The 27743-nt window shown below is 40.2% G+C and overlaps 3 protein-coding genes and 2 non-coding genes across 5 annotated transcripts in view; all 5 read left to right on the top strand.

Annotated features, from left to right (window-relative positions):
* LOC134321188 (dickkopf-related protein 3-like) overlaps window positions 1-13214 on the top strand; it is a 45655-nt gene extending 32441 nt beyond the window's left edge. Inside the window, exons 5-8 of the mRNA XM_063002794.1 lie at window positions 9926-10276; window positions 11902-12076; window positions 12169-12370; window positions 13121-13214. Of these exons, the coding sequence (XP_062858864.1) occupies window positions 10100-10276; window positions 11902-12076; window positions 12169-12370; window positions 13121-13181 (615 nt within the window). The 5' untranslated portion in view covers window positions 9926-10099 and the 3' untranslated portion in view covers window positions 13182-13214. The remainder of the gene's footprint in view (window positions 1-9925; window positions 10277-11901; window positions 12077-12168; window positions 12371-13120) is intronic.
* A 2637-nt stretch (window positions 13215-15851) lies between these two features.
* Window positions 15852-17669, top strand: LOC134321190 (cytochrome c oxidase assembly protein COX19). The gene is made up of 3 exons (XM_063002795.1): window positions 15852-15987; window positions 16897-17008; window positions 17100-17669. Exons 1-3 carry the CDS (start codon window positions 15906-15908, stop codon window positions 17182-17184), a joined length of 279 nt encoding a protein of 92 aa, XP_062858865.1. The 5' UTR covers window positions 15852-15905; the 3' UTR covers window positions 17185-17669.
* A 2997-nt stretch (window positions 17670-20666) lies between these two features.
* trnal-aag (transfer RNA leucine (anticodon AAG)) lies at window positions 20667-20748 on the top strand. Its single transcript has one exon. It is a non-coding gene; the product is annotated as a tRNA-Leu (tRNA).
* Window positions 20749-23009: 2261 nt separating this feature from the next.
* On the top strand, window positions 23010-25165 carry LOC134321595 (solute carrier family 2, facilitated glucose transporter member 11-like). Its single transcript, XM_063003402.1, has one exon. It carries the CDS (start codon window positions 23010-23012, stop codon window positions 24504-24506), a length of 1497 nt encoding a protein of 498 aa, XP_062859472.1. The 3' UTR covers window positions 24507-25165.
* Window positions 25166-26153: 988 nt separating this feature from the next.
* trnal-aag (transfer RNA leucine (anticodon AAG)) lies at window positions 26154-26235 on the top strand. The gene has a single exon. It is a non-coding gene; the product is annotated as a tRNA-Leu (tRNA).
* The last annotated feature ends 1508 nt before the right edge of the window (window positions 26236-27743 follow it).

Below are 27743 nucleotides of genomic sequence, written 5' to 3'. Positions count from 1 at the left end.
GCAACAAAAGTGAGTACACCCCTTAGTGAAAGTTCCTGAAGTGTCAATATTTTGTGTGGCCACCATTATTTCCCAGAACTGCCTTAACTCTCCTGGGCATGGAGTTTACCAGAGCTTCACAGGTTGCCACTGGAATGCTTTTCCACTCCTCCATGACGACATCACGGAGCTGGCGGATATTCGAGACTTTGCGCTCCTCCACCTTCCGCTTGAGGATGCCCCAAAGATGTTCTATTGGGTTTAGGTCTGGAGACATGCTTGGCCAGTCCATCACCTTTACCCTCAGCCTCTTCAATAAAGCAGTGGTCGTCTTAGAGGTGTGTTTGGGGTCATTATCATGCTGGAACACTGCCCTGCGACCCAGTTTCCGGAGGGAGGGGATCATGCTCTGCTTCAGTATTTCACAGTACATATTGGAGTTCATGTGTCCCTCAATGAAATGTAACTCCCCAACACCTGCTGCACTCATGCAGCCCCAGACCATGGCATTCCCACCACCATGCTTGACTGTAGGCATGACACACTTATCTTTGTACTCCTCACCTGATTGCCGCCACACATGCTTGAGACCATCTGAACCAAACAAATTAATCTTGGTCTCATCAGACCATAGGACATGGTTCCAGTAATCCATGTCCTTTGTTGACATGTCTTCAGCAAACTGTTTGCGGGCTTTCTTGTGTAGAGACTTCAGGAGAGGCTTCCTTCTGGGGTGACAGCCATGCAGACCAATTTGATGTAGTGTGCGGCGTATGGTCTGAGCACTGACAGGCTGACCCCCCACCTTTTCAATCTCTGCAGCAATGCTGACAGCACTCCTGCGCCTATCTTTCAAAGACAGCAGTTGGATGTGATGCTGAGCACGTGCACTCAGCTTCTTTGGACGACCAACGCGAGGTCTGTTCTTAGTGGACCCTGCTCTTTTAAAATGCTGGATGATCTTGGCCACTGTGCTGCAGCTCAGTTTCAGGGTGTTGGCAATCTTCTTGTAGCCTTGGCCATCTTCATGTAGCGCAACAATTCGTCTTTTAAGATCCTCAGAGAGTTCTTTGCCATGAGGTGCCATGTTGGAACTTTCAGTGACCAGTATGAGAGAGTGTGAGAGCTGTACTACTAAATTGAACACACCTGCTCCCTATGCACACCTGAGACCTAGTAACACTAACAAATCACATGACATTTTGGAGGGAAAATGACAGGCAGTGCTCAATTTGGACATTTAGGGGTGTAGTCTCTTAGGGGTGTACTCACTTTTGTTGCCGGTGGTTTAGACATTAATGGCTGTATATTGAGTTATTTTGAGGGAAGAATAAATTTACACTGTTATATAAGCTGCAAACAGACTACTTTTCATTGTGTCAAAGTGTCATTTTGTCAGTGTTGTCCCATGAAAAGATATACTTAAATATCTGCAGAAATGTGAGGGGTGTACTCACTTTTGTGATACACTGTATCTATCTACCTGTTTTTCAATGTATCTGTTTATGTCTATGTACCTGTATCTCAATCTGTCTGTCTGCCTGCCTGTCTACCTGTCTGACTATGTATCTGACTGTCTGTTTCTTTATCTATCTATCTGTCTGTATGTCTGTCTATCTTATCTGTCTACCTGTCTGTCTACCTACCTACCTCCCTGCCTGTCTGTAGTCTATCTATCTATCTATCTATCTATCTATCTATCTGTCTGTCTGTCTGTCTGTCTGTCTGTCTGTCTGTCTGTCTGTCTGTCTGTCTGTCTGTCTGTCTACCTGTATGTCAATCGGGCGGTCTGTCTGTCTGCCTTACTGTCTATCTATCTGTCTGTCTGTCTGTCTGTCTGTCTGTCTGTCTGTCTGTCTGTCTACCTACCTACCTGTATGTCAATACATTTGTCTATCTACCTGTCCGTCTATCTAACTGACTCTGTCTGTCTGTCTGTCTGTCTGTCTATCTATCAGTGTGCCTGTCTGTCTACCTACCTATCTACCTACCTACCTGTCAGTCTGCCTGTAATCTATCTATCTATCTATCTATCTATCTATCTATCTATCTATCTATCTATCTATCTATCTATCTATCTATCTATCTATCTGTCTGTCTGTCTGTCTGTCTGCCTGTCTTTCTGTCTACCTGTATGTCAATCGGGCGGTCTGTCTGTCTGTCTGCCTTACTGTATGTCAATACATTTGTCTATCTACCTGTCCGTCTATCTAACTGACTCTGTCTGTCTGTCTGTCTATCTATCAGTGTACCTGTCTGTCTGTCTATCTATCTATCTATCTATCTATCTATCTATCTATCTATCTATCTATCTATCTATCTATCTATCTATCTATCTATCTATCTATCTACCTGTCTGTCTGTCTGTCTGTCTGTCAATATATTTGTATATTTAGCTGTCTGTCCAACTTACTCTGTCTGTCTGTCTACCTGTGGGATCAATAGGGACTGATCTGGGCACTGTATGTCAGAGGTGGTGCATAATAGTCCATGACTGTACTTGTCTGACACCAGGGTGGTGCAAATGGCAATGGAACTACAATAGGGAATTGTGAACTTGTACTTGGTCTACGGGTTCTGGCGACGTTTGTAATGATGAAGTGCGATTAAAAATGTAACATGTCTTTAATTCGTTTTTAATAACCGTCTTACCGTATTATGACCGGTCGCCATGCCTACTGGCTTGTGTTTGGGTGTTGGGAGGAGTACGCAGAAGAAACCCACATACATACTTCTTACATACAGTGACTGAAAATGAGGTTTAACTTGTACAAACAGGGAACGTAGATAAAGCTGTATCATTTTTCATACCAGATGGCTTTCATAAAAACTAGTACATTTATTTTATCTGGAACAGGCTTCATGCTCGGGTGCCAATGACAGCAAAGATAATGCGTGAGGCGTCGTGTATTAAATGACAGACTCATCTATTAGCACTCCGCAAAGCAAATATACGCTTTGTTAATCAACACGATAATTTCCAGCTGTTTTACAGTGGATAATTATACGAGCTGTTTAGCGGTTGCTAATGTCGTGTTAATTGCAGTGTTATCTGAGTGACTTGTTTCCTGTGGTGATTAGCACCTACAGCGTTGCTTAAGCTGTGGTACAACTGCATTGGAAATTATTCAACACCCATCGTAAATTAGATGTATTAGCTGAATTTAATCAAACCAGAACGATTTAAACAGCTCAACACAACTACGACCCCAAATCAGAAAAAGTTGGGACAGTATGGAAAATGCACATAAAATAAAAACGCCTCCCATGTTCCTTACATTTACTTTGATTTTATTGCGAGCGGGATGAACCTGAGATATTTCATGTTTTGTCTGCTCAACTATTATACATCCATTCCTGCATTTCAGGCCTGCAACACATTCCAAAAAAAGTTGGGACAGGGGCAATTTAGGGCTAGTAATGAGGTGAAAAAACTAAATAATGGTACAAAAGCAGCATCCAGGAAAGCTGAGTCTCTGATGATCAAAAGATGATCAGAGGATCTCCAGTTTGTCCACAAATGTGTGAGAAAATGATTGAAATGTTTAAAAACAATGAACCTCAAAGAAAGATTGGAAGGGATTTGCATATTTCTCCCTCTACAGTGCATGATATCATTAAACGATTCAAGGAATCGGGAGGAATTTCAGTGCGTAAAGGCCAAGGGTGCAAGCTTAAGCTGAACGCCTGTGATCTTCCATCCCTCAGACGGCACTGCATCAAGAACCGCCACTCAACAATAGCTGATATGACCACATGGGTGAGGGATTACTTTATCAAACCTTTGTCAAGCACTACAATACAGAGTTACATGCACAACTACCACTTAAAACTATACTGTGCAAAAAAGAAGCCTTATGTTAACCATGTCCAGAAGTGGCGTCGACTTCTCTGGGCTCAGAGGCATCTAGGATGGACCATCACACAGTGGAAACGTGAATCAGCATTCCAGGGTGGGCTGATAGCCCATTCAACCCCAACCAATCTCATGCGTGAGCTCTACAGCATCTCAAACCCTTTATCAGTTGCGTATCAGTTGATAAGTATCAGGGCTTCTAATCAGCTCTAATGAGACGGCAGACAATCAGAGCAGACAAGACTAACTGATTTGATAAGAATAGAAAGATCGCTTTATTTTTAAGTAGTATTATAACAGACACGATTTATTTCAGGTGCTTGTAACAGCAAACGTAACGTGTGAGGTCTCATCCATTAGGTGTCCATACAATACACACTGCCTGCTTATCAACACAATGGATTCCAGCTGTTTTACAACGGCTAAATCTACCAGCTATTTGGAGGTTGCTAATGCGACATTAACTGCGCTGTTATCTGAGTGATTCACCCCATGCGGTAAAGATCTACTCCTAAATTAATGGTATGCGTTTTCTCTTACAGACTCATATTTAAAATAAGATTTTCAAGTGGCATTTTGTTCTCCAAGTGTTTCCACATGGGTTATTATTATTAAAAACATATATATAATTTCATCACGTCAAATTTCTTGTTTGGTGACTCAAGCTGTTCAAGAGTCTGAGACTGCCACCCATGTCTACCTGTAAAAAAGCAAGACGTATGAAAAAAACTAAACCTTTTAAACGTATATTTCCATTTTTCTGAGATTAATTAACACTTACTAGGATGATTATTTATAGACCCTTGGACTTATATATTGACTATCATGAAATTAATTAGGTAATATTGAAGTGCATCAGGGAATACAAGTTGGCTTGGTTAGTCCTAGACTCAGTTCCAGTCTCACGTACACTGTATTTAAATTTTATGGTCGTTCCGTGTAACAGCAGTGCTGGCACGTCCAAATAAACAGACCGCTGGATTATTTACACATCTGTTTGCTCAGGAAGTGAACGCCTCTTCTGAGATTTATGCTTGACCCAGCAGTACATATTATGTGTTGTTTTGGTTGGGGAACGAACATTTTATTTGTTTTACCAGAAGACTAAGGCTGATATATGTCTTTTAGGAGTGTAATTTAATAACAATAGAGATGAAGCATTGATTGGCATGACTGGTACTCATCTTCTCGTCCCTGCGTTCTGCACAGGCGTCTCCTCCGCCGATCAGGGTTCTTACACAGTGTATGATCCCACCCACACATAGTCCGGTCTTCCCGCCACAGCAGATACGGTGGCCAATTAGTATCTGCTAGTTTTTTTTAACCTGCTTACAGTTTTTCTCAATTGCTTTGGTGCATTTCTCTGATCACAATTAAAATTCTCATAACTGTTAGTTCAACCTCCACAAGATTTAGTCATTTGTGCACATCATAGTAGCAGTTTCTCATTCTGTCCAACAAACTGCAAATGCTTTTGGACATGCATCAATTGCTTCCATACAATTCTCTGCTGTTTTATAACATTATCATTTTCTATGTCATGTCAGTCAAAATGAACTATACTTATGAATGCTGAATAGTCATTCCCTATGAAACTAATAGTCCTCATTTCATTGCTTGAATCATTACATACAAAAATGTTGAGCTAGTTGTCAAAATCAGTATGTTGTATGTTCCAATTCAGTTCCAATATGTACTGCAATATTGTTTACAGTTGTGCACAGCTCTAACCAAAAAGTGTTTCTTATGTTTGTTGTAAATAAGTTTGTACTTTGCTTTAGCACAATGCTGTGAACAAATTAGAATTGCAAAGAGCATATATGCAGTAAAAATGTGAAACATACGTATTGTACTCATTTACCTCACTAAATACAGTAATGTGTAACCTAACTGTAGATTTCAAATGGGTGTGCTAATAGTGTATAGTGCTGTCTTGAGCATTTTCAGGTAGTGTCACCATGATCTGACTTTTTTGCATTGGAAAACACTTACAGAGTGAACTGTCATAATAAAAACATGACAAAGCCATTTGACTATCTTGTTCATAAACAATGTTGTCAGGACTTTTTATTTTGATGACACTGACACTTTCATTGACATGAATACTTGCTTTTGAGGAATGAACTCTCCATTTTGAGCAAGTTACTGCACTTACTGTTGTGCAAATGTTAATAGTGATGTGAGAAATGCACCAAAGCAACTGAGAAAAACTGTAATAGCAGGCTAACTTAAAAAAATTGACATCCCTGCCCTAATGCCTTATATCAACCTGAGTGTCCACTGCCACATTAAATTGTTGTTAAATTAATTTCCTCAATCTGTTTTACATGTAAAATTTTATGTATTTTACTACAATTCCAGTGAAATACATGCAAAAGGTTCCATCCCCAGCAATCAGGGTCGGAACGTTTTGCTTTAAGATACATATTGTTGCAAGAAAATGTAAAATTCATGAACATAACCGTGGTAATGGACAAACACAATTGTGAGAAGGTATTTTGAACCATTCTTGGATTTCTTGCAATAATAGCCCAGTGTAGGTCATAGCCCAGGATCTCAATTAGGATACAGCTATGACTATGGTCTGACCATTCCAAATTACAGATTAGATTTTTGGTCCCTGTTTGGTGCCCAGTGTTTCCAGTTGGCGCCAAACCCACCACAATGAAAGCAAATCTACTGTATATAATAGAATTATAATAATTATTATATAACTGGTTTTCAAGGCACATTAGGTTTATTTTATTTTGATTTATTGTAAAGGGTTTAAAACTTTGCAACAGTGTATTTTTATGCATTAAATATCAATATCTTAATGTACGAGGGATCTTCAAAAAGTTTCCGCACTTTTATACTTTGGTTAAAAGCGATAAGGACGGGAGGAGTAGTAATCGGTTGTGTCTGACAGACTGAGAGAGACGCTTATGGTCCGGATTTAGCGCCGTCCGATTTCCACCTATTTGGACGCTCAAAGAAGCTTTAAGGGGAAGAAGATTTTCATCTGATGATGCATCCGTGGCTACGCGCTCAACCAAAAACATTCTTTGATGATGGCATTAAAAAGTTGGTACGACGCTGAAAAAAATGCACCGGAAGGCGACTGTGTAGAAAAGTGATGCCGATTGCTTTTAAAATTCTCAATAAATAGAGTTTAAAAAAGTGTGGAATGGGAATTTGGAAGTAGAAATTAACACACAGGGCTCACAAGCCACGTGATAAAGGTTATATAAAGCAATCCTCAGATTATATGACTAATCTATATAATGAGGAAACTGAACTACATTTAATGTACATGTGATTTTGTATCGAGGTCTGTTTGGAGTAGGTTGAATTGTCTGTATTATAGGTTAGGTGGCCTAAGGCAGCTTGATAACACATTCTCCTCAGTGTCTCCTCTCTATTATCAGTTGAGCCATCAGTAATTGATAAGGGCTTCTAATTGGCTCCTAACAGGACAGCAGAGTGGCAGACAGTCAGCAGACAAGATCAGCTAATGCGTCGACACAATGCTCCTGCTTTCCAAAACAATCGTCCTGCTAACTAGAAGATCTTATCCACTCAAGCGGTTTGTTTATTGCAGGCACCATGACCTGTCCAATGTGTTTTTGTTTCTAGGCTGTTCATTTCAGCTCTATTTAGAAGATTCTCCCAAATATTACTCATACTGTATCATTCCTGGGGTTTATATGTAGCAATTTACTATGGGTTACCCATCAATTTATATAATTTAATATACACCGATCAGCCATAACATTAAAACCACCTCCTTGCCATACCAGCACCACTTACCATATAAAAGCACTTTGTAGTCCATCTTTTTCTCTGCATGCTGGACCACTACAGAGCAGGTATTATTTAGGTGGTGGATCATTCTCAGCACTGCACTCTATTAGACACTCCTACCTAGTTGGTCCACCTTGTAGATGTAAAGTCAGAGACGATCGCTCATCTATTGCTGCTGTTTGACTTGGTCATCTTCTAGACCTTCATCAGTGGTCACAGGACGCTGCCCATGGGGCGCTGTTGGCTGGATATTTTTGGTTAGTGGACTATTCTCAGTCCAGCAGTGACAGTGAGGTGTTTAAAAAATTCCATCAGCGCTGCTGTGTCTTATCCACTCATACCAGCACAACGCACACTAACATTTATTTGCATTGTCCATACTGTCCCGACTTTTTCCGATTTGCACTAGGGCAGTTGTAGTGTAATGGTTCAAATGACTCGACTCATGACTCGCAAAAAAATGACTCGTAAACAACAAGAGTCCCTAGCGTCAGCATCTGTTAACATTAGTTACGTGTGACAGTTATATATATATATACCCGCAACACACACAGTAGGTAAATGTTACAGCCAGTTTCAGGCGTAGTGATGAAGCGTCGCTCCCTACTCCCTACACAGTTTGAAGTTCACTTCATTTGAACATTTTTGTTACCTTTGGATCGGAATCTCACTTCAAATGTCAAGTCAAGTCAAGTCAACTTTATTTATATAGCGCTTTTTACAATAGACATTGTCTCAAAGCAACTTTACAAAATCCAGGACCAACAGATACAAAAACCCCTGTTGAGCAAGCCGAGGGCCTGTGGCAAGGAAAAACTCCCTGAAAATTACAGGAAGAAACCTTGAGAGGAACCAGACTCAGCAGGGCCCATCCTTCTTGGGTGGTCTGGAGGATACTTTAAATAAGTAGGATTTACACAAATCATACAAACACAGAATTAAATGAACTAAAAGTTATAACTGGCAATAAATAAATAAATAATAATAATAGAGTTGTTATTCAGTCTAGTCTTTAATAAAGTCTGTAGTTAGTTCTTGTCATTCTTGGTGCAGTTACTCCCGACCCGTCACATCTGGCAGAAGCAGCATCGTTGGCACTGCAGTCTCGACTTTAATCCTTAACCTCGCCGGGTAGACAGGTTTCCATCAGAATGCCCTTGGGGTAAAACAATAGAGAATGTAGTTAATAATGTACAATGCTAGTTAAGTAAAACAGTTTTACAGACAGTTTTAACCCTAATTATTACAGTATAACTGTAATATTATCAAATGGTGGAATACCCTACGTAGTGCACTTCACAGGAACAACCTGGGTTGAATGGAACGCTCCTACAGAATTGCCGCTAATGGTCGAAAGACTGAACCAGCTTTCTGAACCAATCAGACCTTCTGATTGTAATTTTTAGTAAGAAATGCTCTTTGTTATTTGCATTTATTCAGTTTGCGTCACACAGACGATGTGTCAATGAAACGCTCGATTGGCTTTCTAACGAGTCCGTGTTTTACTTCACAACCGGGAAAAGTTTGGAGGTTTTTAATTATAAGCACATTTACAAAATAACGGATTATATTCCTAATGGGACACGCTTATAAATTTAATAGCATCTGGAAGAACATAAGCTCAGGTAAGCAGTGGTTATGATTTTTTTGCTGTGTTTTGGATTTTGGCCGCTGTGCCGTGATTTATCGAGCGCTTTTTTTGTGTGCTTTTCGGACTCTAGTCTAAAGACTGGTGACTTGACTCGAACTTGTGAACATCTCTGGTTCAGACTCTTGGTTACTTAGCTTAAAATTCAGCAATTTTACTATAGGTTGAATAGCTTTATTATTATTATTACTATGACTTTAAAAATGTCGTAAATAGGACGCCTACTGTCAATTTCTGTTGACAATCCGTCCCTCCTCTGCGTCCGCTGAATGCCCATGATAATTACGTTTACCCAGATCGCCGGGGTCGTCTGCGTAAAGAGCCTTTGCAAATTGCACCCAGCATGGGGCTGAGGAGTCCCGAGGGGGTCGCTGTATAGGGTGGAGCGAGACCGTTTGTCCAGAGGTGGGAGGCTGAGGCCGACAACTCCGCGCCGCTCTCCCCTGCCTTCCACGGGTTGTTCTGTTTACATTTCGGAGTTGCCCTATTGTCGGAGCCTGTTGTCTGTCCATTAGCCCAGACGACCTGTTCCCCGCCCCCCTCCTCCTTTCACCTCTGCTGGTGATAGGTTTGCCACACTTACCTAAGCACAGGGGGTGTGGGGCGGTGCAGGCAATTTCGCTAATCCTGTAACTACTAATTGTCTCCTCCTATCTTAGGGCTTTGACAAACAAAAGCACAGGAGAAAGGCTGGCGGAGTCTGGGTATATAAGGCGGTGGAGAGTCGGACCGGTCATGCCATACAAGAAGAGCTTCGCAAACAGGACTGGTCAGGACCGGAGTGTGGTGGCATCTCAGTTTCAGTTACTCATACTGCTTTGGACCTATCAGAGATGAGCACCACGGCGAGGTTTCTGCACATCCTCTGTGTGTGCGTGTACATATCAGCCGTTCAGGCACGGATATGGGCCTGGATGCTATCGATGCCCTACAGTCCACCTGAAGAAGGGCCTGTAGGGCTGAAAGACAGAGAGACAGAGATGCCCCCCAGTAGCCAAAGAGGCGATTTGGTGAGTGCCTGATTTTGTATTTGTGTTTAAATCTGTAAGTAAGCAAATGAAATATAAATGTGACTAATAAGTAAATTAATTGAAATTAGTACTGAGGTTCATATACAATTTAATACTATACATAAATATATTATATTTATATTTTTTTCTCACGATTTTAACAGAATGTTAGATTTAATATATTTTTTATATTAAATTTAATATTTATTATTATATATTATTAAATTATTTATTGAATTTATAATATATATATATATATATATATATATATATATATATATATATATATATATATATATATTTGTTTGGTTTTTTTTGTTTTTTGTTTTTTTATTTACAAACTTAAAATAAATGAATTTCTTCATTTTCATGAACCACTTCATTCATTCTGGTACAGATATCATGGGTCCAGCACTTCTTAAAACACTGGGTCCAGGAATACACCCTGAATTGCACCAATTTATTCATTTAATTACACCTAGGGACAATGTAACATAGCCAATCATACATGTTTTTGACTTCACTTGAGGAAAAAAAAACATGCGGCATGGGGAGAACATGCAAAACTCATCACACACAGTGACTGGATTCAGGGATCAAACTGGGGTGTTCAGAATGCAATAAACTGTAAAAAAAAATTATGATGATAATAATAATAATAACGATAATAATAATAATAATAATAATAACAATAATAATAATAATAATAATTATTATTATAATAATAATAATAATAATAATATTATTATTAATAATAATAATAATAATAATAATGATAATAATGATAATGATAATGATAATGATAATGATAATAATAATGATAATAATAATAATAATAATGATAATAATAATGATAATAATAATAATGATAATAATAATAATAATAATATGATAATGATAATAATAAAAATGATAATGATGATGATAATAATAATAATAATAATAATAATAATAATAATAATAGTAATAGTAATAATAGTAATAGTAATAATAATGATACACCTAAAATCACCTCAAATGATGAATTAAGGCCTTGATTTTGGTGTAAATGAAAATGAATTTTACCTTAAATGCTAATAATAATATTACAGTTACAATTAATATGAGTTTTGACAGGTTTGCACTGCATAGCAAATAAGTAAAATTAATAAAGCAAATGTTGACTATAGAGAGGGCAGCACGGTCCGGGTCCTTTCTGTCTGGAGTTTGCATGTTCTTCCCATGGCTCTGTGGGTTTCCTCCGGGAGCTCCGTTTTCCTCCCACAGTCCAAAGACGTGCAAGTGAGGTGAATTGGAGACACTAAATTGTCCATGACATAAATGTCCGTGTTTGACATTAAAACGTGAACTGATCGCAGTGGGATTTTCCGCTAGCACACCAGCGCTGAGATTCTGAACTCCTCTGCTGGGCGCCATCTAGCGGGCAGTGCCTGCAGCAGACACCAATCGCTCGTTGTGTCTGCTAGGGTGGGATGACCGGACTATGCGGGTGGGGTCTTCAAACGCTGTGCAAGGACCCTGATTAGCAGATAGAGGCTACTTATACTTATACTTATGGTGGCCTATATTCATTTTTAGAACTCTATCTCAGTTATCTGGTTCTCATACTTTTTATATGATCTCAGGTGGCCTGCGATCACGATCGCGCTTGCGGAAAGGGTTTCTCCTGCGACCGCCACTTCGGCCTGTGTGTCCCCCTAAGACAAGAAGGGAAATATTGCCGGCGAGACGCCCAGTGCGTCCGTGGGCTCAGCTGCATGTTCGGCAAATGCATCCGGAGCATCCCGGAAGGACTGGAAGGTAAAATTGAAAATGATTGTTCAATTATACTGTAAAGCATGAATAACAGATAAGCACTTGTGCATGTGGATCTAAATCTGATTCGTTTTTAGGTGCCCGGTGTAAAGTAGACAAGGATTGCGGGGCTTCGATGTGCTGCGCCCGACATCATGGCGAGAGGGTGTGTAAGCGGCGGTTGGTCCTGGGTGAGAGCTGCTTCGTACCCGATGGAGGGCTGGCGTTCAGTATCAATCAGATCTGCCCGTGTGATGAGGGTCTGCTGTGCCGTGGAAACGGGCAGTCGCAGAAAAGAGAGTGAGTGTTACTTTATAAGCAATACCTGGTTCCACTTACCATATAGAAGCACAACTACTGACTGTAGTCCATCTGTTTCTCTGCGTACTTTGTTATCCCCCTTTCATGCTGTTCTTCAATGGTCAGGACCCCCACAGGACCACTACAGAGTAGGTATTATTTAGGTGGTGGATCATTCAGAGCACTGCAGTCACACTGACATGGTGGTGGTGTGTTAGTGTGTGTTGTGCTGGTATTACTGGATAAACACCTCACTGTCACTGCTGGACTGAGAATAGTCCACCAACCAAAAATATCCAGCCAACAGCGCCCCATGGGCAGCGTCCTGTGACCACTGGTGAAGGTCTACAAGATGACCGACTCAAACAGCAGCAATAGATGAGCGATCGTCTCTGACTTTACATCTACAAGATGGACCAACTAGGTAGGAGTGTCTTATAGAGTGGACAGTGAGTGGACACGGAATGATCCACTCATACTCATTGTCACTGCAGTGCTGAGAATAATCCACCACCTAAATAATATCTGCTCTGTGGTGGTCCTGACCATTGAAGAACAGCATGAAAGCAGGTTAAAAATGTATGTAGAGAAACATATGGACTACAGTCAGTAATTGTAGAACTACAAAGTGCTCTTATATGGTAAGTGGAGCTGATAAAATGGACAGTGAGTGTAGAAACACACTGTTGGTTTCAGTAATAATGTAGACCGTTTCCTAACGTGTCTCTTTTTGTTTTATTTGTTATACAGGATGGAATTTGTATATCAGCCTGATTTAACCAGCTGGACGTGTCAAGTCCCAAAATTATGAGAATACGCTGCTATAAATTTAATTTATTTAATATTTGTACATACTTTCTGTAAACTGTACATACAAATAAAATGTTTATTCTTCTAAGATGTGTTTTAATATATGAATTATATTTTTGGCACTCATAGTACAGTGGTACCTTAATTGAAACTCAATGTCAATTGGTTCTGGGAGTGGAGTTTAAAAGATGTTGAGTTTTAAGGTATTCTTTCCCATAAGGATGTATGGGAAACCTGTTAATGTGTTCCATGGTCCTGTAGAACTGCATATATTTTAGGCTAATGTAAAATAATCGAGTTGTTTTTGACCCTTATACACTGAAAATAACACAAATCTAATATAAAAACACTGAAATACAATTAAAAAATACAATTAAACCTGTTTTTTACCTTTACTTCTTTATTGTTTCCTTATGCTTCTTAATTAGTAGAGAGAACTTATAACCAGTAATAATTAAGACAGGTTTAGTGTTTCTATGTCGTTCTTTTAATACATTAAGTCACATTAAGCTTTTTTTTTCTTTTTTTTTTAACGATAAGCGTTTGAGACTCTTGGAAAATTTCTCAGCACCCTGAGCTGTAACACAAGTTTAAAAGTGAAACAGCTAAACACAGATGACGTTTTACCGCACCGCTCAAACCGAGTGCTGAACAAAGCAGCAGTCACACACATCGAGTTTAGGGGGAACAAATTTCTCGACAAAGGGTGTCGAGTTTCAAGGATTTTGAGTTTAGGGGACGTTGAGTTACAAGGTACCGCTGTACTTTTTTGTCATTGCTATCATAATGATTTGACTCATACTGAATTAAAACAGTAAATTAATAATACTGGGTTTTAACCAAATGCAAGTGTTAGGGAAGGGAAAAACTTACTTACACACACCTTACACAATAAAATAAATGGTGCAAAAGTGCATCAGATTATTACCTGTCCTTTACTTGTATTTATACACACATCTGTTGCCTTTTACATGGCTGTTATTTGTGATCAATCACATTGCAGCAATGAATTATAAATAAATCCATTTACAATGATGACCCACAGATAAAACTTCACTGTAGCTATATAGCAGGTATACCCTCTCAGAAAAGAACCACAATGTATACAAAGTAGCCTTATTTAAAAGGAGGGCCTGCTTTTTTTTCTTTATATTGTTCAGCGTCAACTCTCGAGTGGATACACATTTCTATGCAAGAAAGACTGACAATGTCTGTTTAGAACAAGAAACATTCATGCAAATATTATTTAAAAGTTGGGTTTTTTTAATCATCTTTGTGACTTCAGAAAGAGTGAACAGTTGCAATATAAAAAATTGAAAGAATATAAAGATTCTCTTTGCGCATGTGCACATGTAGTTTTTTTCTTTGTATTGTTCAGCGTTAACTCTCAGGTGAATACAAATGGTATATAGGTATAACCTATTCTAGAAACGAGTCAAAGGCAGACTACTCTGCTCATACAGCTGTCTTGAATTAGCGACCTATCGGCCAATCAGAAAAATAGAATTTCTCAGCCAACCAGAAAATAGAATTTCTTGTTGCTGGGTGAGGAGTTCCTGGACTACCAGTTGATGGACATCCCTATGCCCCAAGACCCAGCCATGTTTGACATTGTATATATATATATATATATATATATATATATATATATATATATACAAGAAATATTCAGCACACGCCCATTGACACGAGCAACTTAATAACTGCAAAAATATGTAGGAGTGTAATTAGGCTTCCTTGGTTCATTTTTTTCAAAGGTGACTGGTATGAGCAGATTTCCGAGGCTGTCCACGATTGCCAAACTGGTATTAGTTCTGCCACACTTAAATGCAGATACAGAGAGGGTTTTTTCCATGGTGGGGCTTAATAAAACCAAAACCAGGAACGCGTTTGGCGCTGGATGGAACTCGTTAATGGACCACAGTGCTTTAAATGGGAGCCCCCAATATCGGTCATCAAGGCATCAAAATCTGCCACAAACTCTTACAACACACAACATCACTCATAAACACAAACACACACAGAGGGACAGAATAACCACCACTGTTCAAGGGGCCCGTTTGTTTTTCTTTATTTAATTTGGCTGGGTTTTTTTTTGTTTGTTTAGAAAGGCATAGCTAAAACAATTTATTTAATATTACATAATTTAGTGTAAAGTGAAGAGACAATGACCACTGCTGTTCGAGGGGCCCATTTGAGGCAAATGGGACACTGGGAGGGACACTGGGAGGGACCGCACACCTGCAACCCCCCCTCCCCCGGAAAGGGACATCGACAGAACAACCGCTGACAACCCCCCCCCCCCCCCCCCCCCCCCCCCCCTCGACCATCTCACTCCAAGCAAGAAATTTATTATATATATATGGACACAAATGTATATATATATATATATATATATATATATATATATATATATATATATATATATATATATATATATATATACATATATATAAAGGATCTGCCACCCTCATACGCAAGTACAGTATGTGGGGCAGCCAGGCAGGGTAATTTTGTATTGGATATGGGAAGATACTGGTAACCAGTTAAGCTGATGGGGGACGCGAGTCCATTTGCCTGTTGTAGTTTGGCCAAGATACGAGGCTTTTATTTTGAAATGTGTCTTAACGCATGGAAAAGTTGTTATACAGTAGTAGTTAGCTTCACCTAATCGAAAAGGAAACAGACCTTCAAAATTAAATGTAAATCGGTGATAAATACGATAATGTCGACCGCGATGAATTTCGGAATTAAGTCGTTCAAACCTCGTCCTCCTGATAAAGGATCCTTCCCAATAGACCATTTCGGTAACTGTCTATATTTCAAGTATTTGCATTGATTAACTACAAAACAACTGCAGCTAAATACTGTATAATAATTATTATGTGGATAATAAAATGTTATTCTTGATTATTGTGGTGGTTAAATAAATAAACATGACATCTATTGGGGCAACCAGATGCATTAAACTACTAATACTGCTGACCTCTGTGTCCAAATACATATGGCTATCTTAAATGCACTTTTGTACTCCTAGTTTCACAAAATCATATACAGTACATGGAACAGTGGGGTCTTTGTCAAGCCAAGGTTAAGAATAGAACCCACAATTTTACACTCACTTTTACAAGCACTATGTAGTTCTACAATTACTGACTGTAGTCCATCTGCCCCCTTTCATGCTATTCTTCAGTGGTCAGGACTCTCCCAGGACCCCTACAGAGCAGGTATTATTTAGGTGGTGGATCATTCTCAGGACTGGTGGTGTGTTAGTGTGTGTTGTGCTGGTATGAGTGGATCATACCGTGTCCACTCACCGTCCACTCATACCTAGTCGGTCCACCTTGTAGATGTAAAGTCAGAGACGATCGCTCATCTAGTGCTGCTGTTTGAGTCGGTCATCTTCTAATCTAGACCTTCATCGGTGGTCACAGGACGCTGCCCACGGGACACGGTTGGTTGGATATATTTGGTTGGTGGACTATTCTCAGTCCAGCAGTGACAGTGCAGTGCTGAGAATGATCCACCACCTAAATAATACCTACTCTGTAGTGGTCCTGTGGGGGTCCTGACCATTGAAGAACAGCATGAAAGGGGGCTAACAAAGCATGCGGGAAACAGATGGACTACAGTCAGTAATTGTAGAACTACAAAATGATTCTATATGGTAAGTGGAGCTGATAAACACTAGTAATTCATTTGATTTTTATTCTTAGGTGAATGTAAAGCATTCAAAGAGAAATTCATGCAATGTCTTCGAGACAACAACTTTGACAACTCGCTGTGCCGATTGCAGTCCAAAGAGTATCTGGAATGTAGAATGGACAGGTAAGTTGGCTAATCAACTAAAGATTTTAATACAATGTTAAAACCTGCCTTTAATTATTATGTTTTTGTGGTTTTTTATTCTTTTCTTTAGGCATTTGATGGCCAAGGAGCCTCTGGAGAGGCTCGGTTTCAAGGACCTGTTAGACGAAGGCAGCAAAGAGACAAAAACTTCATAACAATTTAGCATCAGGTTGATGAATTATTAATAACTCACAGTTCATTTGTTTATTTAAAATAAGAAAGCAGTTTCTGTATATTTATATAACAATGTTTTTGTATTTGCTTCTAATCAGTTTCGTGGAAGAGAATTAATATTGGATTAAATGTTGAGTAAATATTAACTAGCACTGTATTGATTCCAATTAAGTCTATTATGAAGCCATGATCATTGGCTTTTCTAATTAAACTGGTTAAAAATACACAACATTTATTAAGCAAGACATTACCCTAGTTCAGATGCAGGTTGTTACATGTGCAAAAGGTGTGAATTCAATAACAAATGTATGCTATATTCTCTGTAATGTTATGCCCCAATGAACATCTGTATTAGAGGAAAATTAATTCTAGGCATAAGGTCAAGGTCTTAGTGGCAACCCACTGATTTGACTGTTAAAGTATGAAAACTGATGCCTATTTTTTAATAAAATCCAAAAAACACCCACCTGAATCTATGTCATAATGTAAAATTAGGGCTGTCGAAGTTAACGCGATAATAATGCATTAACGCAATCTCAATTTAACGCGATTATAAAAATTAGTGCCGTTAACGCAAATTCTAGTTCATGTTGAGACTTGACTGGTAGAACAAACGTTTTAATGTCGGACTTGCCACCGTTTTTTATTTGCGGTTTGTTAACATAATGTTACCGAGCGTGGTAGTGTCGTAGTAATGCACTTGCATAATAAAGAAGCTGCCAGTCCTCCATTCACGTAACGCTAGGACGGACACTTAAAAATCCTCCTTTTGGAGTGAACTGGTTTCATTTTTGATCAATATTATTTACCATTGGCTCAGGTACATGTCAGAACAATTGCTTTGTATTTCATTGGTTTAACAGCCTCATTTGACTCCTTATAGAGCTACCACTGGCCAATCGGAGAAGGTCCGCCCTCTAAATGCTAGTCTGTGATTGGGTGGTTGAATTTCGCCCGCCCTCTCTGTTTTGTAAACACCGCGCTACCTGAGTCAATCACTCAGCTCTCATGATCAGGAACGCGGTGAAAATGCCAAAAAGTAAACTTTTGAGGCAGCGATGAACGGACCTAAATATGAAAAGACACAACATTTAGTGAGTAAAACAGTCATTTGTTATATAATTCTTGCTTAAATTGGTCAAAAACTCTGTTATATGGGTTCTGGATTCATTCTGTGTGTTGCAGTAGCATGTCCCCCTGTTCCTAATAAGATGTCCGGCTTTTTGGGGTGTAATGAATTTTTTTTGTTACTATGAATCTGGCCACCCTAGTCTAAACACACTCAGTTCGTGTAGAAACGTCCATTAAACCACTGGATAGTATTACTGCCTAGTATGTGAGTGAATAAAACTCCCTTACAGTTTTCTCTTGTCCCAGCAGTTTTTAACATAAGTACATTTAGCATAAAATGTGTTCACCATTGTAATTGTAACATTTCACTTAAAAATCCTTGTTTTCTATAACATTTACACAGATTTTTTTTAATGCGATTAATCGCGATTAACTATATGAAATTCTGAGATTAATCGCGATTAAAAGATTTAATCGTTTGACAGCCCTATGTAAAATACATTCAAGGGTTAAAGGCAGGCCAGTCAAGCAGACTCACTCTATGTCTACAAATCTGTGCAGTTGTAATTCGTACTCCCAAGTCCATGTAGTCATGTCTATCAGGGTTGCGTGATGGTTTCTTGATGGTTGCATGCATTCCGCAGTCGTTTCTGCCCTTGGCTTTTACGCACCAAGGTGAGTCCCTGACTATTATGAACTCTAGATGGTAAAAACAAACCAAATTCATTGTAGTCTCGCACTGAGAAACTGTCTTTAAACGGACTGACAATTATCTTATGCAGTTTGGCACACAGTGGTAAACCATGACCCATCCTTGCTTACCAAGACTAAGCCTTTGGTGGATCGTGTTTATGGGAATTTTTGAGCATTCTTCCATTTGCACATTTGTGAGGTCAGACACTGATGTTGGACGAGAAGGCCTGGCTCGCAGCCTCCGCTCTAATTCATCCCGAAGGTGTTCTATCGGGTTGAGGTCAGGACTCATCCATGTCTTTGTGCACTGGTGCGCAGTCATGTTGGAACAGGAAAGGGCCATCCCCAAACTGTTCCCACAAAGTTGGGAGCATGAAATTGTACCAAAATCTCTTGGTATGCTGAAGCATTAAGAGTTCCTTTCATAATCCCCCCTCCACCACACTTTACACTCGGCACAATGCAGTCAGACAAGTACCGTTCTCTTGGCAACCGCCAAGGGGCGCTGTTGGCTGGATATATTTTTGGTTGGTGGATTATTCTCAGTCCAGCAGTGACAGTGAGGTATTTAAAAACTCCAGTAGCGCTGCTGTGTCTGATCCACTCATACCAGCACAACACACACTAACACACAACCACCATGTCAGTGTCACTGCAGTGCTGAGAATGATCCACCACCCAAATAATACCTGCTCTGTGATGGTCCTGTGGGGGTCCTGACCCTTGAAGAACAGAGTAAAAGGAGGTTAAAACAGTATGAAGAGAAACAGATGGACTACAGTCAGTAATTGTAGAACTACAAAGTGCTCCTATATGGTAAGTGGAGCTGATAAAATAGACAGTGAGTGTAGAAACAAGGAGCTGGTTTTAATGTTATGGCTGATCGTGTATAGTTAACTTTAACTTATAGTTTACACCAAAAAACTTAATATATCAGGTATGTCAATGATTAATCAGTTAATATATTGACATAATGACAAACTGGGTGAAAAAAATCCAATTTTTGGGTGATATTGTGAGTTAAAATGTATATAAATGATTTGCTAACAGTTGATTGATTTCAAATGAGAGCGGACAGCCGTTACAGTCCAGTGCGCATGCGCAGCTGTGTGCAACCTGTTGTGGATGTTACTATTGTTACGTAAAATGTTACTATTTATATTGGAAACTATTGCGCATTTCATTCACAAACGTTAAAGCCAGTTTGGAGTCAGACTGCATGCCAAACCGTGCATTTGTGGATATGTAATGTGAAAATGTAGCATCATGTTCCAGTATAAAGGTAAATAAAGGCTTATTTTCTTATATTAATACATTAATGTTGCCTGGAAGAGCTTTAATATATAATAATATACCAACTACAATTGAAGCAGAACCATATATAAAATAGCGTTGTATTATGTTGGTCTTGTATGTGAATAAATAACATTTCCTACATTGTATATAAGTAATGTATGTAATTTTGTAGGTTGTGTGTTTGTTGTTTGGATGTTTGTTGGGAACCGTTCGTGTGTATTTGTGATACTGTCGTTTAACAGCGAGTTAGTTTTGCTCTTTGTGTCTTCACAACACACATTAACTACAATTCGTTAATAAAAATATAAAATAAACACGAGTATTAAATTTAATGTACAATTAATAGCGTAGTATTACAATACTTTACACTATTAAGTGTCTTCTTGTCAAACAGCGTCGTCAAGGTAGCGTGGCCGAGCGGTCTAAGGCGCTGGATTAAGGCTCCAGTCTCTTCGGGGGCGTGGGTTCAAATCCCACCGCTGCCAAGATCATTTTTTACTTTTCTTGACAAAATAAATACAGTCGTACCATGAAACTCAACATCAATTAGTTCTGGGAGTGGCGTCGAGTTTTAAGGTATTTTTTTCCCATAGGGATGTATGGAAAACCTGTTAATGAGTTTCATGGTTCTGTGGAACTGCATATATTTTAGGCTCATGTAAAATAATGAGGTTGTTTTTGACACTTTTACACTGAAAAAACACAAATATAATATAAACAAACACTGAAATATAATTAAAAACAGTTAAAAATCAATAAAAATATTCTTAATTGTTTCCTTATGCTTCTTAATCGTGAAGATGCTTGATCTTGGAATACCGTATTCCGTTCAGTACCGGCGCATTCACATGAGAAACTTTAGACTCTCTATTTTAGAAAAAAGCTGATTCTCATCATTTCTCAGCACCCTGAGCTGTAACACAAGTTTAAAAGTGAAACAGTGAGGAAAATCCAGATAAACACACACAAAACATGTGGAGCTTTCAGAGTGGATTTGATGGGTATTCGACACAAATGCAGGTTCGTCTCATATGTTCGCACTTTGATGACGTTTGTTAATTCAAAATTAAATAAATATTTGTTTAAAACAAACTGAATACGTTGAGTTTAAGGGAAACAGTGAAGCGTCAAAGATGTTGAGTTTAGGGGACGTTGAGTTACAAGGTACCGCTGTATTAGAATCAGCTTTATTCGCCAAGTATGTTTCCACGTACAAGGAATTTGTTTCTGGCTCTTGGTAGCTCTCTACAAAACACTAAACAGACAATGTACAAATTATAAAAAGCTAGTAAAATTTGCATATATACAACAAATAGCCTAGGATAAATAATAAAAATACAAATTACATTAAGGTATAATACTGTACAATGCAAGTATATGTAAAGTGCAGTGTGGCAGTGTGGTGTGGGATATAAACAACAGGTCAGTTGTAGTTAATGAGTTTGATGGCATCTCTGTTGGTTTTTGTGTCCAGGGTTCTGTAGCGCCTACCAGAGGGCAGGAGGTTAAAAAGTTTGTATCCAGGATGTGAGGGGTCCACCACCTAAATAATACCTGCTCTGTGGTGGTCCTGTGGGGGTCCTGACCATTGAAGAACAGCATGAACGGGGGCTAACAAAGCATGCAGAGAAACAGATGGACTACAGTCAGTAATTGTAGAACTACAAAGTGCTTCTATATGGTAAGTGGAGCACAATAGCTTACAGCAAGAAGATCCTGGGTCCTTTCTGTGTGGGGTTTGCATGTTCTCCCCGTGTCTGCATCCGTTTGCCCCGGTTTCCTCCCACAGTCCAAAGACATGCAGTCAGGTTAATTGGAGATGGTAAAGTCAAAATGACGTGCGTGTGTAGAGTACCGCTTAGTGTTACCATGTTACCATGACATCGAGCATCACCTGGGTGATCGCAATCTGATGAAAGTCTCCTGCTGTTTCCTGCTTTTTTTGCCCAGTGAATCACACCCACCACGACCCTGGATAGGACAAAGCAGAGGTAAAACAGACAATTAATAAATGAATGTCAAAGTGAACTTTATTGTCATTCAGATTATACAGCTAGGAGTGCACAGCTGAACGAGATCGCGTTTCCCAAGCTCCAATGTGCAGAATATAAAACAAAAAAAGAGCATATACAAGACAAAATATACATTAAGTTTTAAAAAAAGATATACATTAGATGAAAAAAATAAAAAACACTATTGCACATACATTGTAAATACACAGACATAAAATACACGTTAAGTAAAGTAAAAAATATATACACACTAAATATGAAATATAACATAATTTGCAGTGATGAGGTACCGGTGTAATAAATAAATAAATGCCTGGTGTTAATGGTGGTGTTAAAATGTGTTAATGGTGTTAAAATGTACGTATTTTTGTAATCTTTACATACTTTACATTAAGGTTATAAATATTATGATTATGAATATAAGATTGGCAAGCGTGACTACATGAAATCCAAATCCTCGGTTTGGGCTTTTATTTTGAAATGGACGTAGGGTGAAAACGCAAGTCTACGTGACTTTTATTTTGAAAAGCAACAATGGAGCCGGTTTATGTTACAGAACGTGGTGTCTTCTTTCACAGATCACTACAGTGATAATGTATGAACCACACTAAGTGCTGCTGTTTGGCTGACCTCAGTCAGTTAATGTAGATCCTCATTTGCCACAGGGTTCTTGTATGTATTTATGTTATTTATTTATTCTTTTATAAGCGGTCTTTATTCTTTTACTATTAAAAATGACCGGAGCAGTTGATAAAAGCGATTGCTCTTTGACTCTGGTACTGACTGTGTGCTCTGCTGCTATTGGAGGGACCTTTCAGTACGGCTACAACCTGGCCATCGTCAACGCACCCACCGCTTACATCCAAAAGTTCATCAATGAGACATGTGTGGACAGGTGGGGCACAGCACTGGACTCCAACCAGGTGGTTCTCATTTGGACTTTTATCGTCTCTGCATTTTCCCTTGGCGGACTGCTGGGGTCACTGCTGGCCGGTCCGATGGCCATCCGATTCGGACGTCGACAAGCCCTGCTCCTGAATAACTGCTTCATCTTGGCGAGTGCCGTCCTAGCCCTGGGCAGCCGCTCCGCCAGATCCTTCGAGATGATCATGCTCGCTCGACTCCTCGTCGGTGTTAACGCAGGGGTGAGCTCGAACGTCCAGCCCATGTATTTCGGCGAGAGTGCTCCCAAGGCTCTGAGGGGCGCCGTCGCCTTTTCCTCCGCCGTGTTCAACGCGATGGGAATCGTCCTGGGCCAGGTGACCGGTCTGACCGAAATCTTGGGGAGCGAAGGTGTCTGGCCGTACCTCCTAGCGAGTAACGCCATACCCGGCCTGCTTCAGCTTCTCACTCTACCCTGGTTTCCGGAAAGCCCACGCTACCTGTTGATCGACAGAGGGGACAAAGAGGCGTGCAGTCGCGCCCTCGTACGTCTCAGGGGCTGTGACGTGTCCAGCTCCGAGATGGACGAGATCCTAGAAGAACAGAAAGCCGCCGGCGAGGCGAGGGCTAAATCGCCCTGGGAGCTACTGTCCGACCGGAGCCTGCGCAGACAGCTCTGCATCGTCATGGTAGCCAGCAGCTCTATGATGCTCTGCGGAAACGATGCCATCTATTTCTACGCGTCGTACATCTTCCAGGCGGCGGATATACCCACCGATAAGATCCAGTACGCTACCATTGGAACAGGCGCTTGCGAGTTAAGCTCAGCCATAATATCCAACTTGCTGATCGAAAGAGTCGGGCGGCGCCCGCTCCTTGTCGGCGGGTACGCCCTCATGGCTTGCTGGGCGGTCGTCTTCACCGTCTCTCTCTGCCTACAAAACCACGTCTCCGGCATGCCCTACTTGAGCGTGGCATGCGTCTTCGCGTACATCTTGAGTTTCGGAATGGGTCCCGCCGGGGTGACCGGTATACTCCCCGCCGAGCTCTTCACCCAGATGGCACGGCCCGCGGCCTACACGATCGCCGGCTCCATGATGTGGCTCAACCTCTTCCTGATGGGAATGGTCTTCCCTTTTATCGTCAACAGCCTGGGCCAGTTCTGTTTCGTCCCCTTCTGCGGAGTGTGCGCGGCGTCCTCCATATTCGTCGCCCTCGTCTTACCCGAGACCAAAGGGAAAACGGTGGCAGAAATCGCCGCCGAGTTTGAGAAACGTAACATCAAGGACTTGGATGAATCAGAGGACAGTTTACATCTCAGCGAGACTCTTGCCAAAGTCGCAGTCTGACCAAAGTCGTAATGTCGCAATTTATCTTTATGACACTATGAACTTTCATATCATAAAAGATTAGTTAATATGAAGCTGTGCTGAGTACATTTTGTTATATATAGTACAATCAAATCATTTAATTTATGAAACCTTGGGCAGAACTATTTATTGGGGCTACAGAACTGCACTTTAATAGGACTATACACTGATCAGCCATAATGTCCATTTTATCAGCTCCACTTACCATATAGAAGCACTGACTGTGTCCACTCACTGTCCACTCTATTAGACACTCCTTGTAGATGTAAAGTCAGAGACGATCGCTCATCTATTGCTCCTGTTTGACTTGGTCATCTTCTAGACCGTCATCAGTGGTCACAGGATGCTGCCCATGGGACGCTGTTGGTTTGGTGCATTATTCTCAGTCCAGCAGGGACATCAGTATTGCTGTGTCTTATCGACTCATACCAGCACAACACACACTAACACACCACCACCATGTCAGTGTCAGTGCAGTGCTGAGAATGACCCACCACCTAAATAATACCTGCTCTGTAGTGGTCCTGTGGGGGGTCCCGACCATCGAAGAACAGCAAGGACTACAGTCAGTAATTGTAGAACTACAAAGTGCTTCTATATGGTAAGTGGAGCTGATAAATGGACACTGAGTGTTTTACTGTGATTGTTTATTTAATTATTATTAAATATGTCTAATTATTTAGACACGCTGTTTTGTTCACTATGAGTTCATCATTATGTTTTCTGGAAAGTCTGCTGGGTAACAATATCCATACAGCAGATTCGATTATTAATTTGCTAGCGCAGAAAGTTCCATAACATCACATTTGTAGCATGGCCTCCTAATTCCTCGTCAGTATTTCTAATTAATTGTAGTTCTTGACTTCTATGTGACCATACGCTGACCAGGCATAACATTGTGAGCACTGACGGGTGAAGTGAATGACACGGATTACACGGATCTCTTCATCACGGCTCCTGTTAGTGGGTGGGATATATTAGGCAGCGTAAGGGCCAAAGTGTGGTGGCTTGACCACTGGGTCAGAGCATCTCCAAAACTGCAGCTCTTGTGGGGTGTTCCCTGTCTGCAGTGGTCAGTATCTATCAAAAGTGGTCCAAGGAAGGAACAGTGGTAAACCGGCGACAGGGTCATGGGCGGCCAAGGCTCATTGATGTACGTGAGGGAGCCAAGGCTGGCCCGTGTGGTCCGATCCAACAGAAATGCTGGTTCTGATAGAAAGGTGTCAGAATACACAGTGCAGCATCACAGGTCCACAAAAGTGCTAAACATGCACATATATACATACATATATTAAAATGAGTGTACTGTACTACTGGGCAGAAATTTCATATACCTTAAGTGGTGTAGATGTTTTTTTGCCGTGATCGTATAGTGGGGACTCTAATGCTGTATTATTCTGAGTCTGAAGCACTGCTGGTGGCTATTGGAGCAGTGCTGGTGCATAACTAAGCAAAACTTTGGCATAAAACATCGAGAAAAAATTGAGAACAAAGCGAGCCTCCCAGCAAAATAAAGCCTATCACGTATGTAAACAGAGAGATGTCGCCGAGGTTTTGTACAATTAATAGCGTAGTATTACAATACTTTACACTATTAAGTGTCTTCTTGTCAAACAGCGTCGTCAAGGTAGCGTGGCCGAGCGGTCTAAGGCGCTGGATTAAGGCTCCAGTCTCTTCGGGGGCGTGGGTTCGAATCCCACCGCTGCCAAGATCATTTTTTACTTTTCTTGACAAAATAAATACAGTCGTACCATGAAACTCAACATCAATTAGTTCTGGGAGTGGCGTCGAGTTTTAAGGTATTTTTTTCCCATAGGGATGTATGGAAAACCTGTTAATGAGTTTCATGGTTCTGTGGAACTGCATATAGTTTTTGACACTTTTACACTGAAAAAACACAAATATAATATAAACAAACACTGAAATATAATTAAAAACAGTTAAAAATCAATAAAAAAATTCTTAATTGTTTCCTTATGCTTCTTAATCGTGAAGATGCTTGATCTTGGAATACCGTATTCCGTTCAGTACCGGCGCATTCACATGAGAAACTTTAGACTCTCTATTTTAGAAAAAAGCTGATTCTCATCATTTCTCAGCACCCTGAGCTGTAACACAAGTTTAAAAGTGAAACAGTGAGGAAAATCCAGATAAACACACACAAAACATGTGGAGCTTTCAGAGTGGATTTGATGGGTATTCGACACAAATGCAGGTTCGTCTCATATGTTCGCACTTTGATGACGTTTTTTAATTCAAAATTAAATAAATATTTGTTTAAAACAAACTGAATACGTTGAGTTTAAGGGAAACAGTGAAGCGTCAAAGATGTTGAGTTTAGGGGACGTTGAGTTACAAGGTACCGCTGTATTAGAATCAGCTTTATTCACCAAGTATGTTTCCACGTACAAGGAATTTGTTTTCGGCTGTTGGTAGCTCTCTACAAAACACTAAACAGACAATGTACAAATTATAAAAAGCTAGTAAAATTTGCATATATACAACAAATAGAAAAATAGCCTAGGATAAATAATAAAAATACAAATTACATTAAGGTATAATACTGTACAATGCAAGTATATGTAAAGTGCAGTGTGGCAGTGTGGTGTGGGATATAAACAACAGGTCAGTTGTAGTTAATGAGTTTGATGGCATCTCTGTTGGTTTTTGTGTCCAGGGTTCTGTAGCGCCTACCAGAGGGCAGGAGGTTAAAAAGTTTGTATCCAGGATGTGAGGGGTCCACCACCTAAATAATACCTGCTCTGTGGTGGTCCTGTGGGGGTCCTGACCATTGAAGAACAGCATGAACGGGGGCTAACAAAGCATGCAGAGAAACAGATGGACTACAGTCAGTAATTGTAGAACTACAAAGTGCTTCTATATGGTAAGTGGAGCACAATAGCTTACAGCAAGAAGATCCTGGGTCCTTTCTGTGTGGGGTTTGCATGTTCTCCCCGTGTCTGCGTCCGTTTGCCCCGGTTTCCTCCCACAGTCCAAAGACATGCAGTCAGGTTAATTGGAGATGGTAAAGTCAAAATGACGTGCGTGTGTAGAGTACCGCTTAGTGTTACCATGTTACCATGACATCGAGCATCACCTGGGTGATCGCAATCTGATGAAAGTCTCCTGCTGTTTCCTGCTTTTTTTGCCCAGTGAATCACACCCACCACGACCCTGGATAGGACAAAGCAGAGGTAAAACAGACAATTAATAAAT

The sequence above is a fragment of the Trichomycterus rosablanca genome, chromosome 10 (assembly GCF_030014385.1).
Source record: "Trichomycterus rosablanca isolate fTriRos1 chromosome 10, fTriRos1.hap1, whole genome shotgun sequence".
Lineage (NCBI taxonomy): Eukaryota > Metazoa > Chordata > Actinopteri > Siluriformes > Trichomycteridae > Trichomycterus > Trichomycterus rosablanca.
The sequence above is the reverse complement of the archived record's forward strand: the minus strand, read 5'-3'. Positions and strand labels throughout refer to the sequence as shown.

Bases quoted from the DNA above. Each gene is read 5' to 3' on its own strand.
- LOC134321190 (XM_063002795.1), top strand. From the start codon at position 15,906: ATGTCGACCGCGATGAATTTCGGAATTAAGTCGTTCAAACCTCGTCCT. The intron at 15,988-16,896 runs GTAACTGTCTAT...TTTTATTCTTAG, and splicing joins CTTCCCAATAGACCATTTCG to GTGAATGTAAAGCATTCAAA. The intron at 17,009-17,099 runs GTAAGTTGGCTA...TCTTTTCTTTAG, and splicing joins CTGGAATGTAGAATGGACAG to GCATTTGATGGCCAAGGAGC.
- LOC134321595 (XM_063003402.1), top strand. From the start codon at position 23,010: ATGACCGGAGCAGTTGATAAAAGCGATTGCTCTTTGACTCTGGTACTG.